The sequence below is a fragment of the Neomonachus schauinslandi genome, chromosome 14, assembly GCF_002201575.2.
Source record: "Neomonachus schauinslandi chromosome 14, ASM220157v2, whole genome shotgun sequence".
In the NCBI taxonomy this organism is placed as follows: Eukaryota; Metazoa; Chordata; class Mammalia; order Carnivora; family Phocidae; genus Neomonachus; species Neomonachus schauinslandi.
In genome coordinates, this window is record NC_058416.1 from 20,587,354 (window position 1) to 20,611,044 (window position 23,691).

General features: G+C 37.8%; 1 protein-coding gene across 1 annotated transcript; it reads left to right on the forward strand.

The window, feature by feature from the left end:
* The first annotated feature begins 2,361 nt into the window (after positions 1-2,361).
* Positions 2,362-20,617, forward strand: STARD6 (StAR related lipid transfer domain containing 6). Its single transcript, XM_021686370.1, has 7 exons — positions 2,362-2,401; positions 4,054-4,147; positions 4,332-4,381; positions 10,370-10,496; positions 13,410-13,528; positions 16,303-16,389; positions 20,066-20,617. The coding sequence occupies exons 2-7, from the start codon at positions 4,058-4,060 to the stop codon at positions 20,235-20,237; spliced, it is 645 nt and encodes a 214-aa protein (XP_021542045.1). The 5' UTR covers positions 2,362-2,401; positions 4,054-4,057; the 3' UTR covers positions 20,238-20,617.
* Positions 20,618-23,691: the final 3,074 nt, after the last annotated feature.

Sequence of the window (23,691 nt, forward strand, 5' to 3'; positions counted from 1 at the left end):
AGAATGTTCAGTGTTAAATAAACAATGGGTACAGCTCACAGGAAAGGATCAACTTCCTAGAAACAACAGCTCTGTGATTTATGTTTTGAAACCGAACATTTACTTGTTTATTCTACAACAGAAAGAGAATAATTAATGAAGCCGGAAAGCGAAGATCGCTGGCGCCCCTGCACGAGAGCATCTTTTCCCCACCCCACGCGTCGGGGTTCAACCCTTCCGCCCTTACCTAGGAAACACCCCCTTCGGGATTGCAGCACCCCCGGCAGTAACAGACACAGGCTTCAGTTAGGTACTTCCACCCAGAAACCATTTATTAGGCAGCAAGCGGGGGCTCCCCCGTGGGCGGACGGAGTTCTTCCGAGGTGACAGCCCCTAAAGCCCAAGCCCCCTCCCGCCCCGCCCTCTTCAATTGACGCCTCGAGTCTCAAAAGGCCCTCCGTCTCGTCCGGGACCCTCCCCCTCTCGGGAGCCTCCCGATAAAGATGTTCTCTTCCTACGGGGAATGTCCGCTCGCGCATTCCCTCAGGAGACATCTTCCTCTTCCCTCCACGCCACTCTTTGTCTAGCCTTTCCCTCGGGCTGTCAAAGGATGGGGCGCCTCTTGAAAATACACCACCTTTTCCTGCCGAACTCACCGACCAAGCCTCCAAAAGAGATAAAAACGCACACGTCCACAACTCTCCACCACAAGTCCGCGCCTGTTACCGGACGGAAGACGCGACAAAGCATCCCCGACCCGGACACGGCCCCGCCTCAGGCTCCGCTTGCTCGAAGCCTGCTCCGCCGTCACAGCCGAGCGCGACGCCCGCGCTCGCTTTCAAACTGATCCAACATGGCGCTAGCTTGCGGTGCGCATGCGTGGCGCTCGGCCCCTGGGGCAGCGGGGCGAGGGGCGGGGGCCGCTGGGGAAAGGGGGTGCCGCGGGGCGTTTGGTAGCACTCCATGCTGGGAAATGTAGTTTCTCCCTCCTCATCTTTCTGGGGTGGAGGTGGGAGGGTGTCTCCGGACTGCATCTGCGTCGCTGCCCCGCACGTCCTCCCCACCTCCGTCACCGCTCTTTGGGGCCACTCGGCGCTGACGACAGGCTGAGCTTCCCTCTGCGGGCTCCCCGGGAGTGTGTGAGGGGATGAGGTGGGGAAGGAGACTCGGGGGCGCTGGCGGCTGCCGTTTTGACTTCGGCCTCTCGGCTTTCAGAGCACCCCCTCCCAGGATAAGACGCCACCTCCACCCGGGGTTGGAGCTCCCCAGACCACATCCTTCCCTCTCTTCTCAGTGCCTTCCACATCCCATCCCTGCGCCGGGCCCTTCTGGTCTGGCTGCCGGCCCCTCACACTCCGTGCGAGCAGATGCGGGATTGGAGGAGGGAGTTTGGCCAGGGATGGGATTTAACAAATTCCTTGGGGACCTTGATTCCCAGGGAAGAATGGCAGTGACCCAGCACGGATTTGGGGACCCAGTCAGGCAGCCCAGAAAAAGGGAGATTATCCAAACCGATGTAAAGACCCACTAACAACATGTGTGACTCTGTCTACGAGGCTGGGACAGGATATGAGGTGCGAAGAATCCAGTTTCAACCAAGTGGTGTATCAAAAAAAGATGCCATCTCAATATTGGTTTATGTTTATTTTCCACTGACCCTCTGGGTGAAGATATCCTTGACCATTACTCTACCTGAATATGTTCCAGTTCATCCGATGTTACATCACCAGGTAATGCGACTGTAGGCTTGCTCTTTGTTCTCTTTTCACCCTCCCTGGCCCACTAAACTAGCCTTTCCTTTTTTCTTAGCAAATGAAAAAGTCCACAAGCTATAAAATTCAGTTAAGTGGCTCAATTAAACACATTTGTTGTGGCAGTGAGTGCTAGTGATTTGAAAATGAGTAGAAGTCCCTGCAGGAATTTATACTCTAGTGCTATGTTCCAATAATTGGTGCCTTTTCTAGATCCCTCAATATCAAGTATGTTGCTGATTGGAAATAAAGAACTGAGTTATATGTGCTGGGACAAGCACAGGTCAGGGACTAGCCAAGGACTGTTAATGGCATGAGCTAAAAAAGTTAGCCATCTTTATTTACATTCCACTGAATGTTTTTTTAACCTGTCCTTCTTTAAGATAATTTCTTAAAGGTTCTTTTCATAAACACAATTATTAACATTTCTCTTACTGCCTTTTTATTTCATCCTGGGCATATATACCAAATGTTTCCTAATGAGGACATAAAGTAAAAACAAAGGACACGGAGAAAATGTAAAGGAAGTGATCAAATATATTGACTTAATTCATGGATCAAAATAATTCTACTTTGTTCCTTCACAGGTTAAGAGATATGGAGATCTCCACAAGGATTTGGAGAAGAGTCCCAATAATTATTAAAATTCTGGACTAGATCTATTAGGAAAGGTAAGGAAACCAAAAGTCTACTAGGAAAAAGGAGTTGTAATGGTTTTCTAAAGCTTTTCAAATATAGATGTCAACTAGGTGTTATGCCTTGCTGGAGAACTAAACAAGAGAAAGTGGATTTATGGGGCGCCTGGGTGGCTCAGTCGGTTAAGCGTCTGCCTTCGGCTCAGGTCATGATCCCAGGGTCCTGGGATCGGCCCCACATCGGGCTCCCTGCTCAGTGGGAAGCCTGCTTCTCCCTCTCCCACTCCCCCCTGCTTGTGTTCCCTCCCTCACTGTGTCTCTCTCTGTCAAATAAATAAAATCTTTAAAAAAAAAAAAAAGAAAGTGGATTTATGATCCAACCTAGAGCTTTAAGTGAGAGCTAATTAAGACATGGTTCTGATAATTAAACTTTAAGAAGTTTTATTGAGGCAGCTCTTTGGAGAGTTTTTTAAAAGGTAGATTTAAATGTGTCATTTCAAGAAAAGAAACTAATGTTTCTGATCATCAAGAAGGGGTCCCACACTGTTTCAATCACTTTTGCATTTATTAACTCACTTAATCCTTATAATGACCCCATGAGATAGGTATTGCCATCCCCAATCTATACATGTAAAAATTGAAGTTCAAAGGTTGAGCAATTTATTCAAAATAATATAGTATGTGGTGAGTGGCAAAGTTAGGATTTGAATCCAGCTGTGTGTTGTCATATTCTTTCCACCATACAACCACCCTAACTGACAACTAGATAATGAACCAAAGGACCAATGAGACTCCAGTTTCTTGAACCCATTCAGAACAGAAATAGTATCTTATTCAACTGTTTTTGCCACACCTACCACAGTACCTAATCACTAGTAAGGTTCCGTAAATATGTTCATATTGAATTGGTTCGAACTTGATCCTGTCTCAAGAGGAAACATTTAAACAAAGACACTAATGAAGAGGAATCTGTCATTCACATTTGGAAAGAATGTTACAAGCCAAGTGTGAATAGCAAGTACAAAGATCCTGAGGTAAGAAGATGCTTCGTTGTATTTGAGGAACAGCCAGGTCAATATGATTGGAGCTGAGGTGGAAGAGAAGACAGGTAGGAGTTGCCTTTGGAGAGGAAGCCAAATGTCAGATCATTTACTGCCATTGCCCTCACTTTAAAAAGACTAATTCCCAAGAACACATGATCAACAGATTATGATGCTTTACAAGAGAAAGGAAGCATGATTAAGCTATTGGAAATATTAATGATTTATTGAATAACTATTATGTCCCAGGCAACAGGCGAGAACATTTAAATGCATTATCTCATTTAATCCTCACATTAATTCTACAGAGTTAGTTATTATCCCAGAAAATGGAAAAATGGAAATATTAAATAATGTGGTTCACAACTAGTGGCAGAGACAGGATTTGACCCAGGTCTCTTTGAGTCCAAAGCCTGCTCTTTGTACTGTACACATTTTCTCATTTGAAAGATTATGAAGAAGGAAGAAGGAATTCATGCATTCACACACTTAGCAATTATTAAGTAAAAACTTAACAAAAAATAAGTAGCTATTGTTCATTACTATGTAACAGATACTGTAGAAATAGTATTAAAATGTAATACAGCATTTAAAAATTGTTTTGTATAGTTATATTCTTATCAGTTGTCTGTTTTTACAACTTTGCAGGTAGATGGACTATAAGGCACTTGCCCAAGAAACTGCTCAAGAAGTTTTAGAATACAGTCAAGACACATCAGGCTGGAAAGTGGTTAAGACTTCAGTAAGAAAACAAGTTAAATATGTTTCAAGAGTTTATTTTTTAATGAGAAGTGATTCAAAAAGACTTCTAAAAATATTTTTATAACCAAAAAATATATTTTTACTTTTTGTTTGTTTGTATTTATTTTTATTTTTTTTCTGTATCTGACAGCTAATTTATTTCTGGATTTTTATTCCCCTTTGAGAAAAAGATAACTGTTTCCAGCAAGGCTTCTAAAAAATTCCATGGAAATCTGTGAGTACAATTTCCTTTTGATAGTTGTTTTGAATTCAGTGGCATTGATGTATCTAGAATTCAGTGCTGCTTCATTAGCTATAACATTGCTTGTTAGTGATCAGGAAATAGAAATTAATTATAAAGTCACTGGGTTGAAATGTGATATTAATAAATTAGAGCAGGGCGCCTGGGTGGCTCAGTTGGTTAAGCGACTGCCTTCGGCTCAGGTCATGATCCTGGAGTCCCGGGATCGAGTCCCGCATCGGGCTCCCTGCTCGGCAGGGAGCCTGCTTCTCCCTCTGACCCTCCCCCCTCTCATGTGCTCTCTCTCATTCTCTCTCTCTCAAATAAATAAATAAAATCTTTTAAAAATAAATAAATAAATAAATAAAATAAAAAATAAATTAGAGCAGTTATGTACCACCTAATAATCATTTTCAAAGACAATCAGGAAAAAAAGTCTTTCAAGTGAATAATTCATTAAGATAGGAAATTTCTACCTCAAGAAATAATTACTATAAAAGCAGATTGGTATTTTCTTGATCACAGTAGTATTTTGTGGCCTTTCAAACATTTCACCTTTACATTAAATGAACCACTAAAAAATAAAGTTTATTTCCCCAATTTACTTCTCTTGCTGATATATGTAATGTTTTCTGAAAGCTGCTTTTGAGGATACTTTTGAGGATCCTGTTATTTCAAATATAACTACACTGAGAAATTGTGCTGACATTTTTAATCTTATTCTTAAGAGTTGTTCATTCATTGCTCATGATATCACATTAATGCAAATAGATCATCATATGTTATCAAAATCACTTTTTTCCTTGTTTTGATCTTTTAACCTATAGGAGGGGTCAACATAAGCTGTTTATTGATCACAAGTTGTGCTTAAGACCCCCAAACTAGTAAAATTTTTACCCTTTACAGTTAGATCTGTGTATGGCTTACAGACTGTTTTCACAATTCAGCAGTTTTATGATTTTGTCCTGCACTTAGCCAGGGACAGCTAGCTTGGAAGTTCTGTAACCAATCACTCCACAGAGGGAACGGTCGTGGGCATACAGACATTCTTCCAGAACAGCAGCAAAGAGTATGATTTTATTTTAAGGTGGTCAGAATATATTATGTGCCAGATGTTATATTTCAGTCTCTTAAGCCAGTAAGACTTCCGCTCTTTGTTGAAGTTTTCAGTTTGGAAAATGCTTGTAAGTCACCAACCCTTATCTTGCATTGAATGCTTCTGTGAAGGGCAGCCTAGTACATCCAATATGATTGTTCTGAGTAGGGGCAGCCTAGTACATCTAGTATGATTATTCCTGAATAGGAGCAGTCTGGTACATCCAGTATAATTATTCTGAGTGGGCAGTCTTTCACATTAACTCTGATTACTCCATAGTAGTGGCAGCCTGATACATCCAATCAGAATGCTCTGAGTAGGGACATCCTAGTGTATACACTCTGACTGTTCTGCATAGAGGCAGCCTAGTACATCTAATCTGATTGCTCTGAGTAGGGGCAGCCAAGTACATCCCCTCTTCTCTAGGTAGGAGCAGCCTGGTACGTGCACTCTGATTGCTCTAAATAGGGTCAGCCCATACATCCACTCTGATTGCTCTGAGTAGGGGTATCCTAGTACATCCATTCTAATTACTCTAATAGGGGCAGCCTAGTGCATCTGCTCTGATGGCTCTGAGTAAAAGCATCCTCATACCTCCATTCTAATATCTTGAATAGGTGCAACATAAGATATCAACTCTACTTGCTCTGAGCCAGGGCAGTCTACTGCATATACACAGCCTTCCACACCCGAACCCCCCTGCCAGAGATGAGCGTGATCTTATGTTATTCATCTAACTGTATCTCTCCCTACTTCTGGCTGGTCTTCTTGTGCTTTTGCATTAGTTCCACATAATTCTTCTAATTGTTCACTAACAAAGTATTTTTTTTCAAAAATTTCTCCACATTTTGTTCCAAATGAAATCCATTTTCTCAGCCACAGCTGAGATGCTGCCAGCTCATTTCGTCTTGCCTTTGCCCCTGAGCAGAACCTATGCACTATTACTGGAGCTGAGTGACACCTCCATCCATGAGGAGGAAGGGGATGTGAGGGTGGCATTGGGGAGAAATGGTACCATGACTTCAGCTTGCCCCTCTTGTAGGGGGGAGGGGAAATAAGCCCCAGTATTTACTGCATTGGACAGAGTTCACCCTATCAGTAAACTCTGGGTGGGGATAATGAAACCCCAGTCTTCTCAGCAGTGCCTACTGGGCATAGAGTATGCAGCATGAGCTGGGGGGTGCAAGAATGAGAGATGTCAGTATCCCACCCCTCCTAGGATGAAACCATAGCTCAGACTGGGAATTAGTGGGGAGAGGGAGGTCCTCTTTGGCTTTCAGGGGTGAGAAGGTGTTGCCTAGAAGCTGATTGTGGCTCAATCGGTACAGATAAGGGTTGGTGACTTACAGACTCTTTTCTTACCTAGATTTAGTAGGTTTTTTTGAATGAATGTTTCTCCATTTCCTGAATGTCCTTAGGTCATTTTCTAGGGAATTTAAATTGTTGTTTCTTAAAGTAGTTTCATCAGTTATTTCACAATGGAGGAGGGTTTACTAAAATCCTCACACAGCTACTCTGGAAGTCCCACCCCCAACTCTAATATCACATAGGATATGACAAAAATATGATCACTAAAAGCCTGTGACTATTTTATCATCTTACAGATGCTTCCCCAAGTTTGCCATTCTAGTGTGCCAAAATAGACACTTTACATTATTTTTCTCCCCCCCCTCATCCTTCTAGTTACTCTTTTGGCATTCATTCACAAAAATCATAAAAGGCTATAAAGTGATTTGGAAACATTAAAATTAGTGTGTTGATACAAATCCACACATACTAAAAGGTTTCCATTGCAGCCTGAAAGCTTCATGAAATGTATGGTCTGTAAAAAGTGTAACAATGTATTCCAATCTATCAGTTTTTCCATATACCAGCTAAAGTTTGTCAGAAAATGTAAAAGACAAGAGAAAAGAGTTAAAATATTTTTAATTTGACCTGAGATCACTTCACGTATAATGAGAACAAAGCTTTATTATAGATCATAGTAAAATATCTAGTGAACTGTTCATCTTAACGATCAATAGATATAAGAATATAGTTCTTAGATTCAAGTATGACAAAATTGATATCTCTGAAGAGCCTTGAATACAGTAGATACTAAATTGCTCATTGAGTGATAGGCTCAAGTACTCAAGACACATAAATGTTTTGTGTTTTCAGAGAGGCTTGATGTTTACATATTTTTAAAAGCCACTAACTCTAATAGACCTCCAATTAGTGAATTAAGATAAGGTAATTTCTGACTAGTAGTCTACCCTCTCCCCAAGACACCACTTTAACTATGTTTTATAATCTTCCAAAAAGCAAAATAAATAATTTCTGCCTTGTAGTCATATAATACCTGTAACTTATACTTTTCTCACCTTTACAAATGACTGGAAAATAAACAAATCAGCCACTGAGTAGACAGCCTAAACCAGGGGTAGAGAGTAAGTAAATATTTTAGGCTTTGTAGCTGCTGTGGTCTCTGTTACAACTACTTAGCTCTGTCATTATAGCATAGAAACACAGTACATAAATAGACAATAAATGTTCATGCTATTACAGCACAAGGGCACTAACATTAGTACACAGACAATACATTGATGAATAAGTATGGCTGTGTTTCAGTAAAACTAATTACAAAAACAGGAAGTAGGCTAGATTGACCTATAGACCATAGGTTGCCAAACCCTGTCCTAAATAGTAGATAGGGAAAAATCACAAATCCTCAAATATTGATAAACTTATATGTATATTAGGGACCTTTCCCTAAATCACATGAGATAGTCAACACTTTCTTATAAAATAGGCTTTGTGTCAGATTACCGCAGGCGAGGCTAAGCTATGATGTTAGTTCGGTGTATTAAATGCGTTTTCAATTTAAGATACTCTTGACTTATGATGGTTTATCTCAGTGTAACCTCATCATAAATCAAGGAAGATCTGTATATATTAGTTAGAAATACAAAAAGGTTTTATCCACGGGGCACCTGGGTGGCTCAGATGGTTAAGCGTCTGCCTTCGGCTCAGGTCATGATCCCAGAGTCCTGGGATTGAGTCCTGCATCGGGCTCCCTGCTGAGGGAGCCTGCTTCTCCCTCTCCCTCTGCCTGCCACTCCCCCTGCTTGTACTCTCTCTTTCTCTCTGTCAAAATAAATAAAATCTTTAAAAAAAAAAGTTTTATCCTCAAAGTTTATAGTATAATTAAAGAGAGAGAACAGATTAATAAAAAAAAATCCATGGTAGCATATACAAATCCCTTCATAGTTTTGTACTTAAATTTTAACTGTATTGGGGCGCCTGGGTGGCTCAGTCGGTTAAGCATCTGCCTTCGGCTCAGGTCATGATCCCAGGGTCCTGGGATCGAGCCCCGCATCGGGCTCCCTGCTCGGTGGAGAGCCTGCTTCTCCCTCTCCCTCTGTCTGCCGCTCTGCCTACTTACGCTATCTCTGTTAAATTAAAAAAAAAAAAAAAATCTTAAAAAAAAAAATTTTAACTGTATTATATCTGACTTCTTTTTCACAGGACCTGATAATTATCCAGGTTGTTTTCTCACTATCTTATTCAGAGCTTAATAATGAACTCTTAAAAACTTTGTAGATCTGAAGGAAGGAAACATTACATAGTAAGGAAATTTGAGGATATCTCATAAAGAAAATTAAGGACTAACTGAGCTTTTAAAGAGAAATTAACGTACAAAGAAATAGTCTAATGAATTCCTTATTTATTTGCCAAATCATAAAAACAAAGTTTTAGAGGAAGACCCATTCATAAATATGACAATTATTTAGACTAATAATAGTATTTGGTTTTTATCTCACTTCTCCCAGGACTTTTAACTTTTTAGAGTTTTTTTTTTTTTAATTTTGATTTTACTTAAAACTATCCCCTCAGTTTGGAAAGAATCATTAACAGGGAGAAGAGTACAGCCAATATTATTCAGACTTCACTTTTATTCAACAACCTTCTCCTAAATAGTGAGTTTTAATCCAGTTTACTCATCTTGTCTTAATTCCATTGATGGATAACCACATCTAATTTAAGTGATGGACAAACACAAAGGTTAGTTACTTGCCCAAATCCTGACATGTTAAAAATAAATGAAATTCAAAAGTCACTGTCTATGAATAAGGTTCAATTATAACACAGACATGCTCATTCATTATATATTGTCTATGGCTACTTTACTGCTACCCTAGCAAAGTTGAATAGTTGCAACATAGATCATGTGGCCTGCAAAGCCTGAATTATTTACCATCTGGCCTGAAAAATTTGCTGACCACTGCTTTAGACACATTACATCCTTAAATTAAGAACTGGGGCTACGGGGCGCCTGGGTGGCTCAGTCGTTAAGCGTCTGCCTTCGGCTCAGGTCATGATCCCAGGGTCTTGGGATCGAGCCCCGCATCAGGCTCCCTGTTCAGCAGGAAGCCTGCTTCTCCTTCTCCCACTCCCCCTGCTTATGTTCCCTCTCTCGCTGTGTCTCTCTCTCTGTCAAATAAATAAAATCTTTAAAAGAAAAAAAAAAGATACTGAATGTGTAACCACACAAACTTCTCATCAATTACATTTGGCTTATGACAAATATGGCAGGTAAATATTTATGAAAAAGATTTTAGAAAAATCCTAAAAGAAAGTAGCCCCCTCTAAAAAGACAACTACAGTACAGTATAAACAAGATTTGTAGAAAAATACATTTTGAAATAACTTAGTTATTGCAGTGCTTATTTAAATAAACCTGGCTACTTCCAATTGAAATTAGTGTTTTGAATTGCTGATATTACTTTCAAATGTTCTTTCCTGTTATTTGCTAAATTAACCTACTTTATACTATAATAGCATTATATTTTGAGCTTAGATGAAACTTGTTAAATTTTGATTTTTTTCTGTTTTGTTAACTGCAGATATCGTGTTGAAGGAATAATTCCAGAATCAATAACTAAACTGTCTGATTTCCTCTACAAACCTGAAAACAGAGTTGCATGGGATAAATCATTGAAAGTGTATAATATGGTACACAAGATTGATTCGGTAATTTGCTGTATGATATTGGACTTTTACTGTATCAATATATTTTTAGTTTTATTAGTGATTTAAGTATATAAACCTGTGTGATGTAGACAGTATGATATAGACACTTCATATTTTATAGGCTAGAATTGAAATCATGAAAGTCTTAAAACTTCCCTCTTAATTAGTCAAAAGTTTAATTCCGATTAGCTTGATTCTGTTGTAAAGACTTAGCACATTCTGAATCTAGCTAGCTCTTGCAGGTGTGTGTCTTTTGTCTTGAGGGGTTTGAACTTTATGTATTCACCTCCTCCATTAGGTGGAGAAAAAGATTAGGCATGCCTTGTTGCTAGGAAGTCAGTAGATTTATCTTAGTTATAATACATTAAATAACAGGAATAATGCAAACACATACTGTAGGGACTTAAGAGCAAACAGCATGTAACTTTTTTTAAGAGTAAGGATACAGTATGGAATAACGTTATAGAGATGGTTGTAGTTTTAGACTTGCTTTCAAATATATTATCTCAAATAGATGAAGGGGGAGAATAAAAACAAAGAGAAAAGAAAAATACAAGTAATTAGAGTAGAAAGTTTAAGAAGTCATAGAGGTGAGAGAAAAGACCGAATTTAAGAGAGAATTAGGGCAGCACACTATAGACCTCTTATTTATTAAGACTGCTATACTTTGGGGCACCTGGGTGACTCAGTTGGTTAAGCAACTGCCTTCAGCTCAGGTCATGATCCTGGAGTCCCGGGATCGAGTCCCGCATCGGGCTCCCTGCTCAGCGGGGAGTCTGCTTCTCCCTCTGACCCTCCTCCCTCTCATGCTCTCTGTCTCTCATTCTCTGTCTCTCAAATAAATAAATAAAATCTTTAAAAAAAAAAAGACTGCTATACTTTGTGGTATGTACATTATACCTCAATAAGATGTTCTTTTTTTTTTTAAGATTTTATTTATTTATTTGAGCCAGAGAGAGAGAGCGCGAGCAGTGGGGAGGAGCAGAGGGAGAGGGAGAAGCAGAGTCCCCACTGAGCAAGGAGCCCAACATGGGGCTCGATCCCAGGAACCCAAGATCATGATCTGAGCCAAAGGCAGATGCTTAACCAGCTGAGCCACCCAGGTGCCCCTCAATAAGCTGTTTTGAAAAATTGAGTCATAAAGCAAACTTTTATGATTTTCACAAACAATTGCTTTTGTAAAATTCCAGGTCTTTGGTCCTTTGTGTCTCCAAGCCACATTCCACACATCAAAACAAATGTCCCACGTATCTGCCATCACCTTATCATTTGCTTAGAATTCTGTAGGTTACCTTTGCCTCCATTTATTAAATTGAATTTAAAGCTTGGGAGTGGGGAGAGGTTGTAGAAAAGCCCAGGAAAGTAAATGTTTCATTTTGTAGAAAGGTCCTGAAGTTCCTATCCACAAAAAAACACCTTTCCATTACCCTCTTGGGATTTAAACATTCAGTCTGAGAAACATAGTCCATCAGAAATGAAAATTCAAACATTGGACTGTTTCTTTCATGACTGATTATACAGTTCCATTCATACTTCATATATTTCTGCTATTACTGCAAGTCAGCTGTAATAATGGAAAGAATACTATATTTGGCATCAAAAAAACCTAGCAACAGATTCAGAGCAATTATGTGATTTGCCCAGGGACGCCACAGCCAATATGTGGTAGAACCATCACTTAACACTTGATCTCCTAATTCCAAATTCTATGCCCTTTCCAATATACTACATATCTCTGAGTAGCATTACACTGTAAGAATTATTTTACCTTCCTATGAATGTTTATAGTATGCATCTCCAGGGATGTGTTTTAACTGATTCATTCACCCCCATTAATGAGGGAGGGATTCCTGCTCTAGGGTTATAGGGGGTGATCAAACACATGACATCCGACACTAGACAAATGAGATCAACAGCAGTTCATTAATCCTTAGTCACAGCCTGGGAGAGGAGGACTATTCCAACTTTGTTAAATTGGCATTTGTTAAATGGAGCACAGAGTGCCAGATGGTGAGCCACATTTCAACAAAAGACCACAAGAGAAATTGAAATAGAGAAGTTTATTACTCACAAGTCCTGGAAAAAGTACACGGCACACCTCCAGGAGCCACATGGGGAAGTCAAGACAGGGTGCAGGCAGAGAGGCAGGACCTGAGGCACCTGGGTGCTAAACCACTGTATTTTTCAGAATATATTACCTAGCCAATGTGAACAGGTAGAAATAATACTGTCCTGGGAATCAGTTCTGTACTTATCTCTAGTTTCGCATGTGATTTAATCTCTTAGGTTTCAATGTCTTCATCTAAAAATTCAAAGAGTAGGGGCGCCTGGGTGGCTCAGTCATTAAGCATCTGCCTTCGGGTCAGGTCATGATCCCAGGGTCCTGGGATCGAGCCCCGCATTGGGCTCCCTGCTTGGCGGGAAGCCTGCTTCTCCCTCTCCCACTCCCCCTGCTTGTGTTCCTTCTCTTGCTGTGTCTCTCTCTGTCAAATGAATAAATAAAATCTTTGAAAAAAATAATAAAAAAATAAAATAAAAATTCAAAGAATAGATGACAACAAGATTCCATTTGAATTTTCTGCACTTACATTAATTCCTTACCAGATATATGATTTGCAAATTACTTTCTCCCATTCTATACATTGCCTTTTCATTTTATTTATGGTTTCCTTTGCTGTGAAGAGCTTTTTCGTTTGATGTAGTCCCACTTGTTTAATTTTGCTTTTGTTACCTTGCACTTATAGATCTAATGTTCCTTTAACACTGAAAATACAAGATGATAACTTCTTGTAACTTTGAAGCCCTGCTTTTTCCAAATAGTAGCTAACCTTATGCAGTGAAATTCTTTGGGAAGTGATACAAAGAATAGATATCAAATAACTTTTGCAATCTTTATGGTTTGATTTGTTCCAGGACACATTCATATGTCATACCATTACACAAAGTTTTGCCATGGGCTCAATTTCCCCCCCGAGACTTTATCGACTTAGTGTACCTCAAGCACTACGAAGGGAATATGGATATTATCAGTTGTAAGTTGAAACATTTTGCCCACATTCTGGAATTAGTATGAGACATTAATGAATGTGTTTTCCTTTAACCCACAGTTTGGAAGATACTGTGATTTCAATTCATTTTTATTTTTTCATTTACTTAGTGAGACCAATAAACATATGTATCATATAGACAAAGAATCCTGACCTTTTACCCAACACTGGAGGTGCCATTTACATCAGTCAATAATGATGGCATCTCTTGCTTGCCTTTTTGCAGCTTATACCATGTAGCCCTGGGTATAGACAGATACTTGCAGGCAAAAACCTCACAGCATGTATTTTAAAACTACTAAGACACAAAGTTAATCTTTGGATATATAATGTTATATTTGAATTGTGTAGAATGGGCATATCCAGTAACTTATAAAATTCTGGAAGAAATTTTCATTAGATTAGTCTTTATATAAATGTGCTTATATTTCTTTTAGAAATTGGAGGTTTTGATATATCCTTAGCCCTCCCGAAAATGTATCACTATGTAAAATGCAAATGTGTAATTATTTCCTAACTTGCTCTATTCACTTAAAACATACCAGTTCATACCACAAAGGTCTTTGGACTCAGATAAATGCAGTAACTCCTGGTGAAGGGACTTTGGTAGGACAGTGGCCTAGAGCCCTGTTTTTCTCCAGATTTCAATTTAATCTCACCATTCCTATCTGAATAGCCTTCTCTATCGTAAACTTCTTGGGGATAGGACAGTTAAGTGCTGTTAATTATTATTTTCCAACAAGGTTTCAGTTGCTCTGCTCTGTCTGTAGGACTCAAGTTTCAGAGTCCAGATTGCGTCATCATTCTGCTAACTGCACTCACTTCAACACAGTTCTATTGCAGCAGGCCCCTAAGGCCTGAGATCCAGCCCTTCTCTGTAGGTGTCTCTTATAGTTTCATACAGTTGTCACTGAGTTGTCTCCTTAAATGAGAGTACATAAAATTTTATTCACCGCTACAGCACAAAATACTGCATGTCTGAATTATAGATCTGTTATTTTCTGTATTTTGAAGCAGACCACTTCAATCTCATTTTTAGTGGTCAGAGGGAAGGTAAAAAGAATTATGGAAGTTAAAATCAACAAATAGTAGTAGTACTCAATCACCCAGTGATCAATACTAAATCTGCTCTAAGCAGTTTTCTTTAAATGAATTTTTGATGAATACTGAGTTTTCTTCTTAATGTTCCATTTGTTGTTGTTTAACTTACTATGCAGCTTGCTTTGAGCTAAATAATTTGTGTGCATTATTTCACCAATGAGGAAACTAAAGTTCACAGAAATTAAGTTACATAGCTAATATGCACCTGAACCAGAATTAAAGCTCAAGTCTTCTGAGTTTCCAAAATCTGTGCTGTCATACCATATGCCTCACAAAAGACCCATACTTGTTTGTGGAATATAACAACAACAAAAAATTTTAAAGAAAGGCAAGGATAATCTCCATATTTTAACAGAGAGAAAATATGTTAAAATCACCTCTGGCAGTACCGCTATGCCAACACAATAGGCTCTGTTGCACAGAAAAAAAATATATTTTTAAAAATATTTTTAGAGTCTATATAATTATCATGAACAATCATAATCAAATCACCTCCCTTTTACATTCACATACAGTATAGTTATGCTGCATAATTCCTAAAACAAATGCTACTGATTTTTAATTATACTTTGAATTAGGTACAGGGAATTGGCAGAAAAGAGCATTTTTTTTTTAAAGATGTATTTATTTATATTACAGAGAGAGGGCAGGGGGAGGGGAGAGAAAAATCCCAAGCTGACTCCATGCTGGACATGGAGCCCGACCCAGGGCTCGATCCCAGGACCCTGAGACCACGACCTGAGCTGGATGCTTAACCAACTAGGCCACCAGGTGCTCCGGCAGAAAAGAGCATTTAAACTCTATTGGTAGACAAAGTAACCATGTCAAATATTTTATTTAGAAAATGATGAACACGGCGGCGCCTGGGTGGCTCAGTTGTTAAGCGTCTGCCTTCGGCTCAGGTCATGATCTCGGGGTCCTGGGATCGAGCCCCACATTGGGCTCCCTGCTCCGCGGGAAGCCTGCTTCTCCCTCTCCCACTCCCCCTGCTTGTGTTCCCTCTCTCACTGCCTCTCTCTGTCAAATAAATAAAATCTTTAAAATAAATAGATAAATAAATAAATAAATAAATAAATAAATAAATAAATAAAATAGAAAATGATGAACATGTTGTATGTAAATGTTGAATCACATATATTGTACACCCGAAACTAATATTCCACTGTATATTAACTAAGTGGAATTCAAATAAAAACTTAAAAAATAAGTAGATTAAAAAGGATCTAATATTTAAAAAATAATAAATAAAAAAATAATGATCAACCAAAAAAAAAAAATCTATAAACCCACTACCCTCATGGAATAGTCTTTTCCTTTGTGATTTCTTCTTTTGCTTCAAATCTCAGAAAGTAATTAAATGATATTTTTAATACTTTTTCTTGTATGTAAAAGGTAACAGCATCTTTAGCGATAATGGCATGAGAAAATTTGAGAGGACGGTAGTGCTCATACTGGTATTTTCTCAGTTTTGGTCTGTGTACACATGCATGTGTACAAACATGTATATATACATGTATAAAACTAATATCAGTGCTGATGATAACTAAATTAAATGTTATATCATACATTTTTTAAAATATGCTACTTGAAACATAATTTTTCATCTTTGTGTGGAATAGGCTTCATTTTATTTTTTTTTTAAATCCCTTAGCTAACAGTGTGGATTTTCCAGCATATCCTGCATCTTCAAATTATATCCGTGGTCATAACCATGCTTGTGGCTGTATATGTTCTCCTCTGCAAGAGTAAGTGTTACTTGCATGTATTTATTCTATTTTAACAAGTTTTTTAGTTCAATTTGTCATTTCTACTAAAGGTTTCCTAACTCACTGGCAGGAGTGTGTGCTAGCATATTCTGTTAGGGGAAAAAAAATTGCCCCTAAATGCAATTAAAAATTTTTGTAAGTATTTTCATCATCAGAATGGATCATTCCCTATAAAGTATGGTTTGAGGTCTCTGTGGCTAGTCATACATACACATTCCCCTCTAGCCCCTCATCTCCAATGAATCTTAACCTGATGATTTATATTTCTCCGTTTGAGTTACTTCTGTGAATTATTAAGGACTTTTTGTAAATTAAAAATAGATTTCCCTAGAATTATAATACGCTCACATTTATCAGCAATGAATGCTTTACCTTAAATGAATTCTTTCCAGTGGACTACTTACAAATACCTGCAGAATGAGACCTACAATAGGTAAATTTGGAAAGAGGAGAAATCAGAGGAGTCACTGCCTATAGGTAACCAGCCTAGGAATAAATGGTAACATAAAATACACATATTTTGTAAATGTATGTACATTAATTCAATGTATATCATTTCACAAATTCCTTAAGTTTTAGCTTTTGCTAAATGATTTCATACAAGTAAAAGATATTGGTACATAAAAACATGTAAAATTTTATATTGGCCAGATATAAACCTCTCAATCAGAGGAGAAAAAAAAAAAAACACGAAGAAAGTCAAAATAAAATTACATTTTAGACTGTATTCCTTAATGTTTTCTCTACTGAATTAGAGAACTGAAATTCACAATTACGCATATTAATGGACAGGATCATTGGTGCAGATGGTGACAATGGTGGTCTTTCCAGCCACCTGTCAATTTTGAATCTATGGTCAAACTTTATTCTCCACAGCAGGAGAAATCAAAACAAGGGAAGGATTACTGCTTCAGATCAGTTGGATAAATCAACGGTTGGCAGGGACTGTAGTTGGGAAGCTACACATTCTGATGTGTGTTTCACAGGCTAAGTCTCCTTCTTGCATCTTGTCAATTTTCCCTTTCCACTGCAAAAAACATGGGACAAAAGCTCTGATCTAGACATCCCATCTAGGGTGGGAGCTCTGCCTAGCATCCTGTTAGAGGAAAAGATACAGTCTCATCCATAGTCTCAGAGAAAGGTACTCACAAAAAAGTGACTCTTTTGTATCTCTCTTTCCACGCAGCACAACATTTTGGGCAGCCAACATTTGTAAACAAGTCATGTAGTAAACTTATAAAACTTATTATCAGTAGTAAAGGTACTGTTTAGTAAATACTGGAAAGGTTTTCTGAAGCATGTAAAGCCCTAACAAACTCAAATAGAGATTTAAAACCTTTTCAACAGCTGGTGAATGTTCTCAGTCTAGCTGCCTGAGGCACTGTGAAAATAGTCTAAACTCCATAGACAAGAGTATAAGAAAATGGACACCGGGTTTGTTGGAGGAGTGGTCTTCATACCCCCCAAAAGAATTTTGTAAAACTGTACTTTGCCTTGCACAGTTTTAAATTGATATTAAAATTTTTCATAAGATTAAGAGGGTGCAAATTTCAGCACTCTAAATATTGACGCTTAAAAAAAGTGTTATATCATTCTTGTAAACATACCCAATAAACCCTGAATACCATAATAACTGGAAACCTACCATAACTATCAATTTCAAAATACATACAACCTCTAACAGTCAGAAATTTACATCATTGATTTTCTCCTTGCTCCCACATTCTTACTTTTTTCCCCTCATATAATTTAGTCCTAATAGAATATATTTTATGGTTTGGATTCTTTTATTCTTTTATTAATCACCCTGTCATTCTTCTTTGAAAAAATACGTGCTTAATTTTAAAAATCCATTTTATTTCCTGTGACCTTAAGTATCTAAATGTTACAAAATATATGTGTGTACAGATTAAATTATTATTACATGATCAAAGTAAAAAATATATTTATGTTATATAACTACTAAATATAAAAGCAAACTTATTGAAAACACACCTTTTATTATTAGCAAAAACTAGATAGCACTTATTTTGTGCCAGGAACTTTATAAACAACTTACATATATTGGTTCATTTGATCCTCCCAATAACCTCGTGAAGTAGGTAGTACTACTATCTCCATTTTGCAGAAAGAAAATGGAAGTCCAGAGAGATGAAGTAATTTTCTCGAGGTTAAACATAGGTAATAGCAAAGCTCAGCTTCAAACCAGTGCAAACTGGTTCCAGAGTCCATGATTCTAACAATTACAACTCATTTAACTGTGTATTGGTAATACTAATAAAATGAGATAGCACTTACTATTGTCTACTCCTACTTCGCATTTTTATGAATGTAAGCACTGAGAAAATGTTTGCATAAATGGGTTAAAATGAAAAGAGTGTAATTCCAGGACTTTCATTAAATGCCTTGAATTCTTTTGTGTTATATACCATAAATTACATAGTGACCTATAATCAAAAACTGTTTTTAATGACCTATCAGCTGACAACTAAGCTAGATCCTTAAATTTTATTGAAAGCAAAGAATTGACGACATGACTTGGTAAGGATTTATTACCCAATCACTAGTCATTCACTTTCTGTCATTCACTTTTTTATATGCCAGAGTAAAGTACCATAGTATTCAGGGAAGATGACAGTACCTTTGTTCTGTAAAGCAACAGAAGGATGATATGAACAGGCTAGTGGAAAAGGAGAAGCCTACATTTCCATCAGAGATGGACTCAGATCAGTCTAGGGAAAAGGTACATATGGAAGTTAGAGATTTGTAAATTTATTCCTTTAAATGTTATTCATTCTCTCATACCCTTTGGAAAGTCTTCACATATTCCAGTTTGAAGATTACTGGGTTAGAATATAAAATACTACAGTCCTCCTAATGTCATTTGGAAAGAATATTTCAAAATGTTAAATGCACAAAACCTTTGACCTAGAAATTCCATGTATTTGTAGAAAGTGCAAATAGATACATTACAAAGATGTTTTCTTGCAGCTTTATTTATAGTAGCAAAAAGTGAGGGAAAAACCCAACTGATAATCAATAAAGGATTGATTACATAGAGAATGAAATTCTATAATTATATTATAATTCAGTTATGAAAAACAAGTGGATATGTATGTATTAACAGAAAGAAGTGCATGATATCCTACTAAGAGGGAAAATAAAGCTAGTTGCAGAAAAAGATTATCTTATTTTTGAAAAAAAAAATGTGTGGGGTAGGTATACATATATGTATGCTATCTTTGTATATACATAGACAATAGTCTGAAAAGATACAGACAAAAGTATAAATAGTGATTAGTTCTGGGGAACAGGATAATTATGAAAATTCTGTATTGTTTAAATTTTTATAAGCATACATTACTTTTGTAATTTTTTTAAAAAGTTAACAAAATGACAAAAAGGAAAAGCTGACTGAAGACTGTAATGTATAGTCTGACTACTTAATATTTTTATGTAAAATGTTTATGAGTGCAAATCACTCTGCCCTTTTTTTGTATCCTTCCTTCCCCACTTCCTTCAGTAACTGTCCTATCATCAGCACTTTGGAGGGAATCCATGGTGAATGAGACAATAATCCTGCTTTCTATCAGTTATAAATTCAATAGATAAATCTAAAAATCTTTATATTTTTTAACTCTTCCTTTGTTTACAGGAACCCAGCACATTCCAAACTAGTGATGTTTATCCAGACAGAAATGAGAGGAAAATTGTCCCCATCAATAATTGAAGCAACCATGCCTTCCAACTTAGTAAGCTTCGTCCTCAGTGCCAAGGATGGAATAAAGACACTCAGAGCTCCAGTAGGATGTGGGTACCAATCATAGCAGTCACTCATCATTCCTAAAGAAGTGAGCCGTAGAAAAGCATGTGTGGCAGTTACTGCAGTTTACTTCCAAGTCAGTATGCATAAACACTGTTAAACTATTCTAGACCTTATCCTTGTACAAATTACTGAAGGCATTCTGTGGAAATAAGAACTCCTAGTTGTACAAGAGAACAGCATTAAATATAGTTTTTAATCATATAAGAATGATGTTAATAACAAGTGTTCTTAATGCACTTTTATCTGTTGCTTTTTTTCCCCTGGAAAATACTCTGCAAAAGGATCAGTAAGAAAACATACACAGTCAGAGGTCAGCACTAATTAAAAATTAAAATATATTTTAAATTGTTTTTTCTTTGCTTACTGCTTAAATTGATCATTTACAAATAAAAAGATCATTTTATCATCTTCTCATAAAAATTGAGAAGAATTCCAATAGAATGTATGAAGAATGGTATCTAAAATTTAAAATTGAATGAATCATGAATCAGTTTCTGGTTCTGGCCAAGCTGTAGTAACCCATTCCTCCTAAATCCTTCCTCTTAAAACTAAAAGACTCTGCATAGAAGCATATGAAGATTCAAGCATATGTAAAAAGAAGGTGGCAAACTGCCTAGGGACCTTAGGACTTGAGGAATGACATAGCAGTCATTGTCAGGGTCTCCTTGTTGCCTTCCATATATTCCAAACAGGAACCTGGAACCACCACCTGGCAGGAACAACAACAAAAGCTTCTTCCTCATAGCTCTAGAAGTAGCTATGAACAAAAGGGTGGCCTAATGGAACAAAATCTACAGCAGTCAAATATCAACCTAAAAACTGTGCCCACTCACTCTTTGGTTTCAGTGGGGCAAAGTAGAGAGATGATCTTACACTCCACCTTGCTTCCATCCCACAGAAGCAGGTGGTGGTGCTCTGACAGAGTTGAGCAGAAGTAGCACTATGACTACCCTTCCAGGTGGTATAGGCTGACTAACCTGGGGGCTGATTTTCCATCTTCCACCCAGCAAAAGCAGGTAGTGGTCCTCTGATAGTGTCAGTTGGGGTCCTGTGTCCCCCACTTAGCAACAACAAGACTTAGCCAGCTAGTGCAAAGAAGTGTGGGTCACTATTCACTGCCCTTCCCCGAACCCCAGTGTCACCAAGGCCCAGCAGGATGCTGCACCTCCATGCCCACCCAATGCATTCCAATGGTTTCCCCTCTGTAGTGTGTTGAACGATGGCCTCCAAAAGATATGTCCTTGTCAAATCCCTGGAACCTTAAATGTGACCTTCTTTGGAAAAATGATCTTTTCAGGTATAATTAAGGACCTCAGAATGAGATCATCCTGGATTATTTGAGTGGGTCCTAAATCAAACCTAATCATTAAGTGTTCTTATAAGAGATGTACAAAAGAGAGACACAGTGGAGGAGGCAGAAGAGAGTCAAAGATTGGAGCTTTGCAGCCACAAGCCAATGAACACTTAGAGACACCAGAAGCTGGAAGAGGCAAGGAAGATTCTCCCCTAAAGCCTTCAGAGTAGGCTGCTGACACTTAGATTTTAGACTTCTGGTCCCAGACTATGAGAGAATAAATTTCTGGGTTTTTTAAGCCACCAAATTTATGGTAATTTGTTACAGTAGCCAATGACTTTAGTCAAAATTAAAAATGTACACTCTAGGAAGGACCCTGTGAAGAAAATAAAAAGATAGGCCACAGCCTGGAACAAAATATTTGCAAGATATTTCTGTCAAGGACTTGTATCTAGAATATATAAAGAACTTTGAAAACTCAAACTCAACAGTATTAAAAAATCCTATTAGAGGGGCACCTGGGTGGCTTAGTCGGTTAAGTGCTTGACTCTTGATTTCAGCTTAGGTCATGATCTCAGGATCATGAGTTCGAGCCCCCCATTGGGCTCCATGCTCAGCAGGGAGTTGGCTTGAGATTCTCTCTTTCCCCCTCTCTAGCCTCCTCTATCTCTAAAATAAATACATCTTTAAAAAAAAAAATCCTATTAGAAAATGGACAAAAGACATTTCAGTGAAGAGTATATGTAGATGGCAAGTTCACAAAATGATATTCAACATCACTGGCCACTAGGTAAATGCAAATAATAACCACATTGAGTTATCAATACACACTTGTCAGAATGGATAAAATTTTTAAAAAATAGGGATTATGTCAAGTGTTATTAGTGAGGATGTAGAGAAACTGGATCACTAATACATTGCAGGTGGAAATGTAAAATGGTACAGCTACGCTGAAAAAGACTATGGCAGTGTCTTACAAAATGAAACATTGCATTAACTATGCAACCCAACAATTGCACACTTTATCCCAAGAAATGCAAATGTTCATATAAAAACCTGTACACAAGGGCACCTGGTGGCTCAGTCGGTTAAGTGTCTGATTCTTGACTTCGGATCAGGTCATGGTCTCGGGGCTCAGAGATTGAGCCCCATGTTGGGCTCCGTGTTGGGCATGGAACCTGCTTGAGATTCTCTCTCCCTCTCCCTCTGCCCCTCCCCCGTCAGCTCTCGCTCTCTCTCAAAACAACAACAAAAAACCTGTACACAAATATTCACAGCAGTTTTATTATAAATAGCCCCAAACAGGCAAAAACTCACATATCCTTTAACGGGTAAACAAACTGTACTAAAACATACATGAAATACTACTAAGCAATACAAAGGAACAATCTATTAATACAATTTAGATGGTCTCAAAGGAATATTGCTGAGTGAAAACCGCCAACCTCAAAAGGTTAAATAGTATATTATTCCATTTATGGCATTCTTGAACTGACAAAATGATGGATATGGACAACAGAACTAGAGGTTTGCTGGGATCAAGGAGGTGGGGCCAAATAGGGAGGTGATTGTGGTTTTGGAAGGGTAGCAGGAGGGATCCTTGTGATAAACCTGTTGTGTGTGTTGACTGTGATGATGGTCATATGAATCTACATATGATAAAACTGCTCAGAATTGAACACACACACACATGCACATACACATACACATAAATGCGTGCATGTAAAACTGGAGATATCTGATTAAAATCAGTGGATTGTACCAATGTGGATTTCCTGATTGTGATATTATACTACATTTATGCAAGATACTACCATCGGGGGAAACTGGGTGAAGGAAATATGGCATCTCTCTGCATTAATTTTTTTACAACTACATGCAAAAACACAATTATCTCAAAAAAAGATAGAAAAAAATTTAAAAACCTATCCAACCCTCCCAAATTGAATGAATCATAAAATTATAAACTATAAGGCTATCTCAGAGTCAATATCATGTGTTTTTAAAAATTTTATTTTTAACCTATCACAGATCTCATTTTTTTACCAATATAGTTGATGTGTTTACATTAGAAGTACTTGTTTAACAGTCTTTACAAGCAATTCCTCTACTCAAGAGTTTCTAATCTGGTTGTATGGAATGATTGTTAAGGAGATACCTA